Consider the following 13304-nt stretch of genomic DNA (forward strand, 5'->3'; position numbering starts at 1 on the left):
GCAGTCCCTCCGGTTGCAGAAACCTCGGGATCCAACCAGAGCTCTGGAATGGATCCCGTCACCAACTGGATGTACCACTATATAACTCACTGCCATGGATTAGATAAAGACATTTGGGCCTACTGACCCAATCAAAGTCTCTAAAGAAACCAACACAAAAATGTGGGAATATGGTTGGTTTTACCTATAGGGAAAATGGGCACATGGGTGGAAATTTACTGCAGCCTGACCTTTTGGCAGGGCAGGCTGTGTTAGGCATGATCAGCGTGTGGACACCTCATGCTAGCCTGTGATTGGTTTATACAGCATACCCTGATAGTGGTGTGATTTTCCTTATATGGTATTGTCTGTTACTGTTGAGTTGATACAATGTTCTGTGAAATAATAAAATGCTAGGCCGCAGCAGTTTGAGCATGCTCAGGGCCTGATCAGCTCGGTTCAGCTCAGTTGTTGCTGGCTAGGCCTATTCAATATATCATTGGTGTGAGACTGATTTATTTCCTATGGCGAGCAGGCCCTCGTCATAAAAAACCAGCGGACAACAACAAAAACGTAACCAAGTTTTCAAAAGCCAGATGAAATTCGTGCTTCACCTACACTTTCCTCAATTTAAAGATTGTCAAGTTGTCCTGGACAAGGACTCAGTAGACAAGGACACTTTTTCTAGACCTGGACTACCACTGAGGGAAGGATTTGTGTTGTGGAATATTTTGTGACAAGGAACAAGATGTTTGCACTGTAATCCAGGTAAGAACGTAACAGAAGGGTAGAGAGGACCTGTGACCAAATATTGTTAAGACTACAGCTTCCATCATCCATGACCACTGGTCATGTTGACTGGGGCTGATGGAGGCTGCTAAATTGGCTACCCCTAAACTGTACCCCCTTTCACAGAAGAGTGTTAATGTGTCTTAAGGAATGCTGGACCGGGTTGGCCACATTTTCAGAATTGGGAAATATAATAATATTTTGTGATTCCGTGACACTTACGCCATAATGGGCAAAACTCCTGACATGAATCCCATCTAGGGAGCAATGAGAGTTCCACCACCAAGGCGCCACAACAGAGAAGGGCCCACTACTTTTGGGCTTGAGCACCGAAAGGAAACATGAGCAGGACCAGATTGTCAATCAGTTCAAATCCCCATCCCTCAGCTTCACTGGATTGTGGATTCACAGGCTGCCTGAAATGAAAGCCGGAGTGTAAACATAAAGCTAATGCCAAGCTCAGCAAACGTAATATGCTCCGCCAAATAAGGGCTCCACAGACATTCAGTCTCCAGCATGTTTCGCGCGATTCCTTTCTCTAAAGCGGCACATTACAGTTGAAATGCCAAGCCTCACAGCTAAGAAATAATCAAAGAGTCTACGCCGGAGAAATTATAAACAAAGCCATCAAAGACTGGAAGCTGTGTACAGTATTTGAGTGCAGGGGGATACATATGAAATTTTCATTGAGCTAATAAAAGCAGCAGCAATGTTACTTCAAACTTTCTGCCTCGGGGTGGTGATTCCATTCTCTCTCCACGAATTCAAACGCGGCACAACGCAGAAGTGTTTAAAGAGCACGCAGGATAAAAATGCTGTCACAGACATTAAGATGTTTCCGTCACAGCCATCGTTCTGTCATCAGGACTCAGTAACAAAATGTTTCCAAATCCTAGTCCAGGATACACAGCAAGAGACCTGAAGCCCATGAACGTGCTTCTCTCCAAAATGGTTGAACACCCAGTGCTACATTTTGTTTTTAAAACAGCTCCGTTCCACTTTTACGTCCAAATAAGAAACCTAATAAGCATGCTCTGGGAACCATGGAGTAGGAGTTGCCAACATGGTACCCGCAGGCCTTCCCTGGCACCTTCAGGGTCCCCACCCCAGCTGAAAATAGGATGGAAATAAGTGTTCTGCTATAGCCAAAGAAATAAGTTGTGATGTGTGCACACTGGGGTGGGGGAGAAATTAAGATTCAGTTTGCATTTAGAGGCAAATCTAACCAATTCACACTTTCGGAAACAATACGCGATCTGAAGAGCTGCCATATTTCAAAATCCTCACTTCTCTGGGTTTTGTAATGCAGTGTTCCAGCCAAATAATGTGTACAGAAATGCATATTGGAGGGTAAAGTGTGTGTGTGTGTAAATGCATATAGATAAAAATATTATTATTATCATCATCATCAACAACAACAACAAGAAGCATGTGGATAAAGCTGATCCGTTAAGTGTTGTGCTCTTGGACTTTTGACAAAGTCTCTCACCAAAGGCTCCTAGGCAAACTTAGCAGTCGTGTGGAATGCCCTATGTAAGTGGTTAATGAACAGGAAGCGGAGAGTAGGAATAAATGGATAACTCTCACAATTTAAGGGAAGAATGTAAACAGTGGGATATCCCCAAAAGGATTGATAATCTGTCTAATCTGGTTTCTCTTAGTTCCTCATTTTTCTAACCTTAAATTCAGTTCATCACATTTCTGTGTCACATTTGCTTTTTTAAGAAAACAATTCTTGTTAAACTGTGTGCATTTCTCCTAGCATACAAATTTTTGAATGCAATTTCACCCGATACAAAGCATTTTGTGTATTATTTTCACCAATACTTTCCCTAATATGCATTTCAATTTGTGTACTGTTGTGGGAAATGCGAATTTGGGCAAAACAAACTGAATTTCTCCCCGCTGCTATCTCTAAAAGATATGTAAATTATCCAAAGTTAAGAATGAGCAATAAGGTAACTTATTAACGTTAGTATAGGAAAGCAATTTATTCAGGGTAATAAAAATGCAAGGGTTTGCAAAGAGCTCCAGAAGAATTGACACTAATTGGCAAATGCTGTTCAATGTAAATGTAAAATACGGTACATTGGGACTGAAATACCTAACTATGCATATACATGGATGGTGTCTGAGCTGATAGTGATTGACCAGAAGGAAATCTTAATTTCACTGTGTAGAGCCCAATGAAAAAGTCAACACAGTGTTCAACAGCAGAGTAGAGTAGCTCTTGCTTTTATGTTTGTATAAACTCTACCTACATCTGAAGAGCAAATACCTGGAGATGACCAAAACCTATTTATTTCCTAAAATTTATATACTGCTTGATTGTAGAAAAAACCTCTAAGCGTTTTACAAAAAATATGTGTATGAGAAACGTACTATGTAAAGTTTGCCTCAAGAAGCAAAGGTTCCAATAGCAGCAGGGACATCATGGCCCTAAATGTCAGAACCATTCAGAAATTATGCCTTTGAATCTTACTAACACAGAGAGTGAGACACACAATCTTTTCATGATGAATACCGAAATTAAAAGAGAGTCATTACAGGTAAAGATAGAGTATTATTATTGATTCCGATTCTGCAGAACTTAGGAAGGTGGAGAGCAGGAAGGGATGGCTAATAGCTTCCTCATTCGTCCCACCCCTCTGGCCCACACACTCAACACCGTGAAGTCCTAGCACTGCAAACTACAGTGGTACCTTGGTTTGCGAACTTAATCCATTCCAGAGGTCCGTTCTTAAACCAAGGCGTGCTTTCCCATAGCAACTCAAGTTACAAATGGAACACACTCAACAGGAAGCGAAGCATGTTCTTATTCCAAGGCAAAGTTCACAAACCAAAACACCTACTTCCCGGTTTGCAGAGTTCTTAATCCAAGTTGTTCATAAACTAAGCCAGGCTTCCTCAACCTCGGCCCTCCAGATGTTTTCAGACTACAGTTCCCATCATCCCTGACCACTGGTTCTGCTAGCTAGGGATCAGGGAAGTTGTAGGCCAAAAAAAATCTGGAGGGCCGAGGATGAGGAGGCCTGAACTAAGCTGTTCTTAAACCGAGGTACCACTGTACTCTGATATCATTGCCTCCAATCTGGATGCCTTACCTCCAGTGCTGAGATTAAAAACTGTGAAAGGAAGGGCTCAACTACATACATACTGTGGACCGTGTACTTTAACCTGCTGTGGGTGGAGTGGGAAAGGAAGGATTTTGAGCCAAACAGCTGATAGAAAGAGCACCTTCCCTTCTCCAATATGGCCATCCATGTGGCTCTTTTTTCTTTTTCTTTTTTTAAAAAAAGCTCTCCAGAGAATTACATGACTGAATATCATGCTTCGTCGGAAGAGGTAGCCAAGCCCACACACAGACTGCAACATACCCAGGATGAAGAACATGCTTCCTGTCCTTTTCAGCAACCCAAGTGCCAGGACCAATTGTTTGTGAGATGGTGTGAGGAGAAAGCATACCGATGAGAATCCGTGAATACAAGTCAGTTAGATCATTAAACACTACTGTTTATTTTGCAACATAATATTGAGTATCTGCCATAGGGATGCAATGGTGAAGGTTCATGTAAATCGAGGGGAACACAGCTCCAGGGTTCAAATGCTGCCCTTCTGGGTCTCGAAATATGGCCCATGGGACTATTTCCAGGTGGCACCCCCTCACCAGTGTTGCTTCTCACACACCTTGAGAGTTTCTGCCTGGTTGGGATGTGTCCCTGAACTCTGATAATGACGCTTGTTTGGTTGCTCCACCCACTTTCGCCCCTGGCCCCACCCACCACTGCCATGTGGCCCCCAAAACATTATGCGGCCCTCAGAACAATTTTCCCTATCCCTGATATAAATGAAAAGATATTAACCATCCTACTGTGCACATGTTAATAAATCTTTTATTTTATAGCCACCTTCAGTATTACAGATCTTCCAAGACACCACAGAATTGTTTTGAGCAGGAAGGAAGAAAAGAATGCAGTGTTGTGTATTTGTGTTCAACAAGGAAGTCCAACACAATGTTAATAATGCCATCCAAAATTAATTCACTTTTGGTTGGAAACAATTGGGTTAATGTACTTACAAGTGTTTTAAGAAAACCATATTTTTGTTTTATTTATTTGATGTGCAGTTTGTTCTTTACAGATTGCTTGTGCAATATTATGCATATATTGCTCATCATCTTATTTCACCCCAAGCAAACTCAGAACCAGACAAAAATAATTCACACTGCTTGTTGGAAGCAGATCCCTTAAGGTTTAACTCTCTGCACAGTCATTCTCCCCAGGGTCGCTTCGGAGAACCTGTGTCATTTTGAGTATTGCTGTATTATGTTATTGTTCCTCAGGACTATAGAATTCAGAAAGCAACCGTAACTATCATTACATCATCAAGGATTAATCTCTCTTTGCTCAAAAGGGGTGCAAAATGTGTTTCGCTGTCAACAAGGAAGACTATGTTGTGCAATGTAGGTCTAGGAATAAATTACCAGCGCTACAGACGCAAACTCCTCGCTTGCCTTGTGAACTAAGGACACAACTAGGCAAGGTTTTGTTTGCAGAACAGCCTGAAGTAATTCTCCCATACTAGCTACAACAGGAAACCATGTTATACCACTTTAGCAATGTGTCTTGAACCAAACCCAAATTGCTCACTCATTATTTGCTGCGGCTGAAGATGAGACGCAAACATTTAAAAAGGGGGTTCTTTATGACTTCCATGCAAGCAGTGCCTTACAGGGGACTTAAAACAACCTCTCCATCTTCAAAGAACAACACAACCCTGTTTAAAAGAAACAGTCACATCTAATAAGATGACAGAGTGCTTTTCAGCAGCTACACAAGTGCTCTTTTATTCAGTCTCCGGATCACAACAACATAATTATTCGCCATAAGGAAAACATTTGAACTGGTGACCAGGAAAAGTTAACTCATTTTCCAGGGTAATTAAATAGCCGTTTAAATATAATAATTTAATTAATAACTCATTATAGGCGTGCTGCAGTGAAGTTAACCTTAAATAAAATAAGCATAGCCTGGTGGCTGTTCTTCTTTGCAAACTCTCACAGAAAAAAAGGGAGAAAGTGCAAGAAATGCTATTAACGAGACACTATTTACTTTGCTTATTTAAAATGTTTATATTCTTCATTATACCACATTCAAGGCAACTGATACACCACCATGGAATCCCATAAATACTAGTCTTTCTCCGTGCTTTGTTGCTAGTGCACACATTACATATACAATCCAAGATAATTTTTACAGACGACTAGGTCACATCACTGTTTCTAAAGACCAACAAGGCCTCTCCTCTTAGCTCGGAAAAGGAGTCAGAGTTGGATGGGTCTATTTGCCTACCTAGTCCAAACCCCTATTGGTTAAAGGAAATCTACAGTTAGGGCATCTCCATTTGGTTCAAGTGGGACTTGCAACAAATTTTTGCAGCATAGAATGCTCCTATTCAGGCTTGCGGCTAGTCATACCATCTTCTAGCCTACTCCAGTCCATTCCTTCTTCCCATTTTCCTGTAGGAGAGCTGGAAAAATCAAAATCACATTTTGAGACCAATGCGTCCCTCGTCTAAAAGGCCTGGGACACAAATTTTCAAAGCCCGCTAGCAGTGGCTCACTTGTCACAAGTACTGTATTCAGCGTTAACTCTGAAAGTGCATACTTGATTCTGACCAAACTAAGCCTCCTAGTGCAAAATATACATCAGGAGGCTTAGTTTGGTCTATGATGCAATTGTCTTCAGCCTGAATCTTGCACATCTTGCTGATCTGCACTGAACCTCTATTAAAGGTAAGGTAAAGGGACCCCTGACCATTAGGTCCAGTCGTGACTGACTCTGGGGTTGCGGCACTCATCTCGCTTTATTGGCTGAGGGAGCCGGCATACAGCTTCTGGGTCATGTGGCCAGCATGACTAAGTAGGTTCTGGCAAACCAGAGCAGTGTACGGAAACGCCGTTTACCTTCCCGCCGCAGTCGTACCTATTTATCTACTTGCACTTTGACATGCTTTCAAACTGCTAAGTTGGCAGGAGCAGGGACCGAGCAACGGGAGCTCACCCCGTCGTGGGGATTCAAATCACCAACCTTCTGATTGGCAAGTCCTAGGCTCTGTGGTTTAACCCACAGTGCCACTCACGTCCCATGAACCTCTATTATTGTTGTTGTTGTTGTTGTTTAGTCGTTTAGTCATGTCCGACTCTTCGTGACCCCATGGACCAGAGCACGCCAGGCACTCCTGTCTTCCACTGCCTCCCACAGTTTGGTCAAACTCATGCTGGTAGCTTCGAGAACACTGTCCAACCATCTCATCCTCTGTCGTCCGCTTCTGAACCTCTATTAGAACTAGATAAAAAGAAGGTCCTGCAGGTAAGAACATCTGCTGAATTGTAATTCCATGTTTGTTTATTGCCCTTCTTCTGGAATATCTGGGGGAAGTCTAAGCCCTTCATAACTCTAGCTGCGCTGACCATAAAGAGGAGACAAAAAACGATCTCTGGTACCCAGGTGAGAGTTCTAAGAATAAGTTCTAAGAATCTTCATCCATCAGTAGAACAGCTACATCATCACTGCACTATATATTTATGGCTGACAAAATCACCTTATTACCTGCTGGGACTACTGTGCAACTGGAGCAAATGATCTGTGGTGGCAACGTGGAATGTTTTCAAGACATCCAAACATAGTTTAAGGGTAAGATGCCAGGAGCCACAACTGGGTCACCACAATTGATGGCTTTGTTGTTTACTAAAAACCTTATGCAGTTTTCCTTGTGAAACGTGCCCCCTTCATTTAACATACCACAGTGTCTATAATTCCTCATGTCTTTTTTTTGGGGGGGGGGACAGCAAAAATAAAATAAAACATCTCTACTTCTACCACCTTTTTTTTCTTTCCAGGAAACTGTTGATGAGAACTTACCTCTCCGAAAAGAAACAATTAAAGGGCAGAGAGAGAAATATATAAAGGGATGTCACATGGAAGATGGAGCAAGCTTGTTTTCTCCTGCTCTGGAGGGTAGGACCTGGATCAATGGATTCAAGTTACAAGAAAGGACTAAACATTAGGAATAATTTTCTGGTGGTAAGAGCTGTTCAACAGTGGAACGGACTTCCACAGGAGGCTGTGAGCTCTTCATTGGGGACTTTTAAGCAGAGGTTGGGTGGCCATCTGCTGGGGATTCCTTAGCTGTGTTTCCTGCATTGCTGGGGGTTGTATGAGATGTACAAGATTGCTCCCAACTCTACAATTCTATGACTTGTTGAATTGTTATCACGTTTATATCCTTCCATTGCTGCAAGGAGCTCAAGACGGCATACATGGCTCATGGGTCCGTCCCCTCACACCTCCATTTATCACCCCAACAACCCTTTGAGAAGGTAGGTTAGGCTGAGAGACTGTGATGGAACCAAGGTCACCCAGAAAGATTCATGGCCAGCTGAGAATTTTCACCCTCGTCTCCCTGGTCTAGTCTAACACTCTAGCCATTGCATTGCATTGTATCAGATGGATTTGGAAAGCACACATCTGAGCTGGAAATGGTATGATCTATTTACACATTTGGAAACAAGAACTAACACTGCAGCTATAGCATCGCTGAATCAACGCTGCATGTGTACAGTCAGCTCAGATGTAGTCTCTGCAGAAAATCCACATGGTGCTGTTTTCAGCCTAAAAAGCTCCAGAGAAAATTGTAAAGTGCTTGTGCTGGGTAGAAGAAGACCATGCAGAGTGGGTTGTTCACTTGCACCATCAATTCTACATCCATTTACTCTGAAGAAGCATCATTCATCTCAACGAGACTTCTATGTAAATATGCTTAATGCGTGCAGCCTTTAGTTCATCAAGAAAAGTAGAACCAGCTAGCCAAGGACTCGCCGAGATGACTGACAGGGGCAATGCAAACTCTTCCTTAACATTCACAGTTCAGTAAGTCCAAGACTAGATTTGAGCTGTGCTGCTGAGCTATCCTTCCCAATTAATGTAATGAAGGCACTTTGTGGATATATGCATGCCTATGCCTCTTTATCAATGGTGGGGTTGGACCTCCTTTCTTTATAGCCTTCACGGATTTTCAATACGATGGGGTTCAACACCATCCTTCTCTATCAGTCTTACTGCATCCAGACAAAAGCAGCACGACTACCATCTCAGCCACTTAGAACTTAATGCAAAAAATAAAATAAAATATGAAAGTACTGCCAATTGCAGTGGCTCTTTCATGAATACCTTTTGTCAGAGAAACCCAAGATAATGACACCATTAGCAGGTGCATTAACTGGAAAATGAAGGTTTTATGAAGGTTTAGATTTTATTTGAACAGTGTGGTGAAGAAATCCTAATGTACAAACATTTAAACAATTGTTCTTATACAGTGGTACCTCGGGTTAAGTACTTAATTCGTTCCGGAGGTCCGTTCTTAACCTGAAACTGTTCTTAACCTGAAGCACCACTTTAGCTAATGGGGACTCCTGCTGCCGCCACGCTGCCAGAACACGATTTCTGTTCTCATCCTGAAGCAAAGTTCTTAACCTGAAGCACTATTTCTGGGTAAGCGGAGTCTGTAACCTGAAGCGTATGTAACCTGAAACGTATGTAACCTGAGGTACCACTGTACTGCCATTGATCAAATGGGGGGGGGGGGTGGAGCAACTACTACCAATTAATACCATGCCCATTTTATGAAGAAAACAAACACTGAAAGACGTCGCCAATTAAGATGATCAGATCATTGCATGCAGGCCAGGAGACGGGCGCAATGCAGTAATAAACACATTTAGTCGGCTCTTAAGTGAGTTTCCTTAATGTAAATTCCACCAAGTTTACTGGGCTAACCCACAAAGTAGGCATGCTGTCCAATTGCAATCCTATGCACACTCACTCCATCATGTGGTTGGTCCAGGCTGTGTCATATGTATTGGTGGAGGTATTCCTAGGGCTGCAATCCCATGCACATTTAATTTGGAGTTGGCTGTAAGGTCCTATTTAACTCCAGAAAACTTATGTGAATATTCGTTATCAGGCTACCGGTTTTGGAAACGCATGACAGCAAAGTCGAGCAGCTCAAAGACATCCAAAACATTTTAAAGAGGAAGGAGGGAGAAATCAGCAATCTCCACAATTAGTTCCTATATACACTTTCTAACCACAGAGACGTGCTTATTTTATCCTCACTGTAACTTCTGAAAGGATACAGGATTGCCTGGAATGCTTCTCAATGATACTAAGCCAAGCAGAGGCAGGACCCCCCCCCCCCGCCCCTCATTAACAGTACCCTAGCAAGCAAGCAGAGAGAGAGAGAGAGAGAGAGAGAGAGAGAGAGAGAGAGAGAGACCCTGTGTGAGCAGAGAACAAGATACTAAACCCACACCAAAATCCTTAGGAGAGGGGGAAATCTCATATTATTATCAGATTTCAGCTTGGCTTCACCATTATTATTCAGTAGTTTTGAAGCCTGTATTATGCATAAGGGGAATAGGAAATGCAAACAAGCTACTCCATAGGGAAACTCTGTGCTAACTGCAAATTCCATAAATTCAAGGTATGCTGAAGTACTTCTAACCTTGAACACCAGAAAGAGAGGAGCGGGGAAGAGGATGTAACACAGCCAGAAAAGAGCCCAAGATCTTTTTACATGAGGAGTTTCAGATATGCTGAAGTGATGAGGGAAGAGACCACAACATATATTGTTCAAGATCTGCAGCTGAACCTCCCAGTTCTCGAGGGATACAAGCACTTTCAGCAAGAGAATCCTGTAGGGATTCGAGCTATTTTGCAAAGAGTAAAAGATTTTTCCTCACTTTTCCATGCAAGGGGGTGGAAAGAAGAGTTTTTGATTGCACGAGGACCAGAAAGGCATTCGATTCTTAAATGTCTTATCGTCAACAATTAAACTCCACTATATGTCAGAGGCAGAAGGCAAGAACAGAAACAACCAGCCTTTTCCAGGCACCCTGGGTAAGCACCATAGCTACAGCCCAGAGGAATCCCTGGCTGGTTTCTAAACTTAAAGAGAGCCTGTTAGTCAACTGCAAAACAAACCTCAAAAGGGAAAACATTTCCCCAATTCCATTCTAACGATCTATGCAACTTATCAATCCCACAGGTCCAACCAGAAAGCTTTGCTGGGGATGGATGTAACTCTTAAGTCTGCTTATAATTTATTTATTTTTTGTTGGGTAGGGAGAAGCTATCATATAGCGAGCTTCTGACCAAATCCACATTTCATTTCCGATCCATCAAGCTGAACTTAAAGATTGTCTCTGGGATTCTCACCCCTGCCCCCCCCCCGCAAAAAAACAATGATCACAATTTGAATCACCATCATATCATGTTCTCCTGAGTCTTCCAGGCAAAGTGAACAAACTGAAGCCGCAGCATCGGAGGTCTGAATCAATTACAAACTTTTTTTCTACAGTGCTAAAAAAGCAGTCACACTCCTGTCTCATGCACCCACTTTTTAAAAAAAGGGATGCCTTTTTATGGTGCATTTATAAAGCTTTCCCATATCTGCACTTCGGTTTAAACCATTATATTCGGACAATTTTTTTGGTACTTTATTAAAAAAAACAAAAGGAGGCACCACCACCCAAACTGAGCATCAGAAATGCAGCACAAGGTTTTGTCAAATGCCTCTTCAGGACGAACATCCTTCAATGCAACAGCCTGGCCCCAATTCCAGGAAAATCACTGCTTGGTGACATACAATGGGCTGCCCTCTCTCCTTTCCTCCCACCCGCCAACCCCAGTCTCGCATATCACCACCGAGGAGCCGAAAGACCAAAGTGCCCCTTTTCTGCTCGAAAAGTTTTGATCTTTTGCGAATGACCTCAGCAAAACTTCTGCGCAGCAGATGTGGGAACAGCGGGGGCGTCTCATCCTTCCTCCCGATTGAGCCGTCGCCCCCACCCCTTCCCTCCCCAAATCGGGGCCGACCCCTGGGCTTCTAGAATCGAGAAGGGGGGGCTTTTTCCAAAATAGACACCCCCCCATCTCAGATGGGGCCAGCGTGACATTCCGTGCTGTTGGCTGCCAGCACTAACTAGCGGAGCGGGGAGGGCAGGAAAAAGAATCCTCGAGCGCAGCGGGGAAAGTGAAGCGAAGTTTCTGCAGGCGCTGAAATAGCAAGCGGGGCTTCGCTGCCTGCACGAAGCGGGAGGGGGGCTGTTGTTTATCGGAACCAGTTGACCAAAATGCAGCAGTTAGGGGGCATCGGGGTTGGCTGCAAGGCTTGCGGGGTGGCCGGCTGCATGGAATGCGACTGAAAGCGAAGGGGGCCAGTATCGATTCGACCCACGGTTGCTCCGCTTCTCCCTCCCGCCCACTCCTCAAAAACAAATCTTTTTTGCAAGAAGAAGAAGAAGAAGAAGAAGGGACGTACCGTCTCTGCCGAGACGCAGGCCGCCGAGGCGAAAGCAAGCAGTATCCACACGTTCCACATTATTCCCGGGGTTGCAAGCGGCGGCTTCGAAGGACCCGTCCCCCCCTCCACAAAAAAAGGAGAGTGCGCGCTGGAGAGGAGAGATTCCCAGGCAGGTCCTGCGAGTAATCCTCCTCCTCCTCCTCCTCCCCCCTCCTCGCCGGCAGAAGCGACGGGCTCGCGGGCTCCCCCTCTTCCCTGGTCTCTGCTCCTGCAGACGCCGCTCCTCCTCGCTCGCTTCAGGGAGGAGTTGGCTGGCTTGTGGGGAGCAGAAGGGGAAGGGGCTGGGCTGGTGGGCTGCTCCGGACTGCCGACGCCGCTCGCTCGCCTTCGCCTCCCCGCCGCTTCGTCGGACTCAAGCCCGTCCCTCTTTCTCTCCCTCGCGCCGGGTCCGGCCAAGAGAGGCGCGCAGGGCAACGCCACAAAGTTTGGCCGAGGCGCCGGAGTTGTCCGCGGGGAGAAGGGAGCGGAGCCTCGGCGGTCGTCGTCGCAAGCCGCGCTCTTAACTCGCCGTTTTTCCGCTCGGCTTTCCTTTCCCAGGGCTGTGCGAGCGCGACTCCTAGTTGAAGCCTGAGGGAAATTCCTGCAGGATTACGGCGCGGATTGGCAGGTCGCGCAACCAGTGGGAAGGAGGGGAGGGGAGGCGCGCTGGCCCCGCGGCGGCAACCCCGGCGCTGCTTGGTCCCTCGCAAAGCCAAGCTAATCCCCCCCTCAGAGCCGCCGCCCCCTGACCACGTACCGCTCTCTCCACACACGCGCGCGCGCACTCTCCAGCGCCCCTCGTCCAACCCGCCTCGGATTCCTGTCTTCCTTTACTGAGTAGCGTCGTGCAGACGGGAGAAACGAGCTCAGGCGCGCGCGCGCGAGAAGCCCACTCCCCAGCAATAAAATATTTGATGGGCATTGCCGTTCAAAATAATGTGTGCGCGCCACGTCATGCGATCGATTATGCTGGGTGGGGCTCACCTGGTTCTCGTCCCCCCCCCCCCGCAAAAAAGATATTTTATTCAAGTTGGCACCCCTGGAGAGAGAGAAGGAAGCAGTGCAGTGCAAATCCTCAGGTTGCCACTTGTTCCTGAAATTTATGAACAGGTACCTTGGCCCTTCCTGCCAAC

The 13304-nt window shown here is 45.0% G+C and overlaps 1 protein-coding gene across 2 annotated transcripts in view; it reads right to left on the reverse strand.

The window, feature by feature from the left end:
* SDC2 (syndecan 2) overlaps positions 1-12734 on the reverse strand; it is a 65237-nt gene extending 52503 nt beyond the window's left edge. The window contains exon 1 of one of the 2 annotated variants that reach the window (XM_081919891.1): positions 12151-12734. In XM_081919891.1, coding sequence (XP_081776017.1) covers positions 12151-12210 — 60 coding nt within the window. In that variant the 5' untranslated portion in view covers positions 12211-12734. The remainder of the gene's footprint in view (positions 1-12150) is intronic. The other variant, XM_081919890.1, reaches the window with a different exon arrangement.
* Between the last annotated feature and the right edge of the window lie 570 nt (positions 12735-13304).

This window comes from Podarcis melisellensis, assembly GCF_964234715.1.
Source record: "Podarcis melisellensis genome assembly, chromosome: 7".
NCBI lineage: Eukaryota > Metazoa > Chordata > Lepidosauria > Squamata > Lacertidae > Podarcis > Podarcis melisellensis.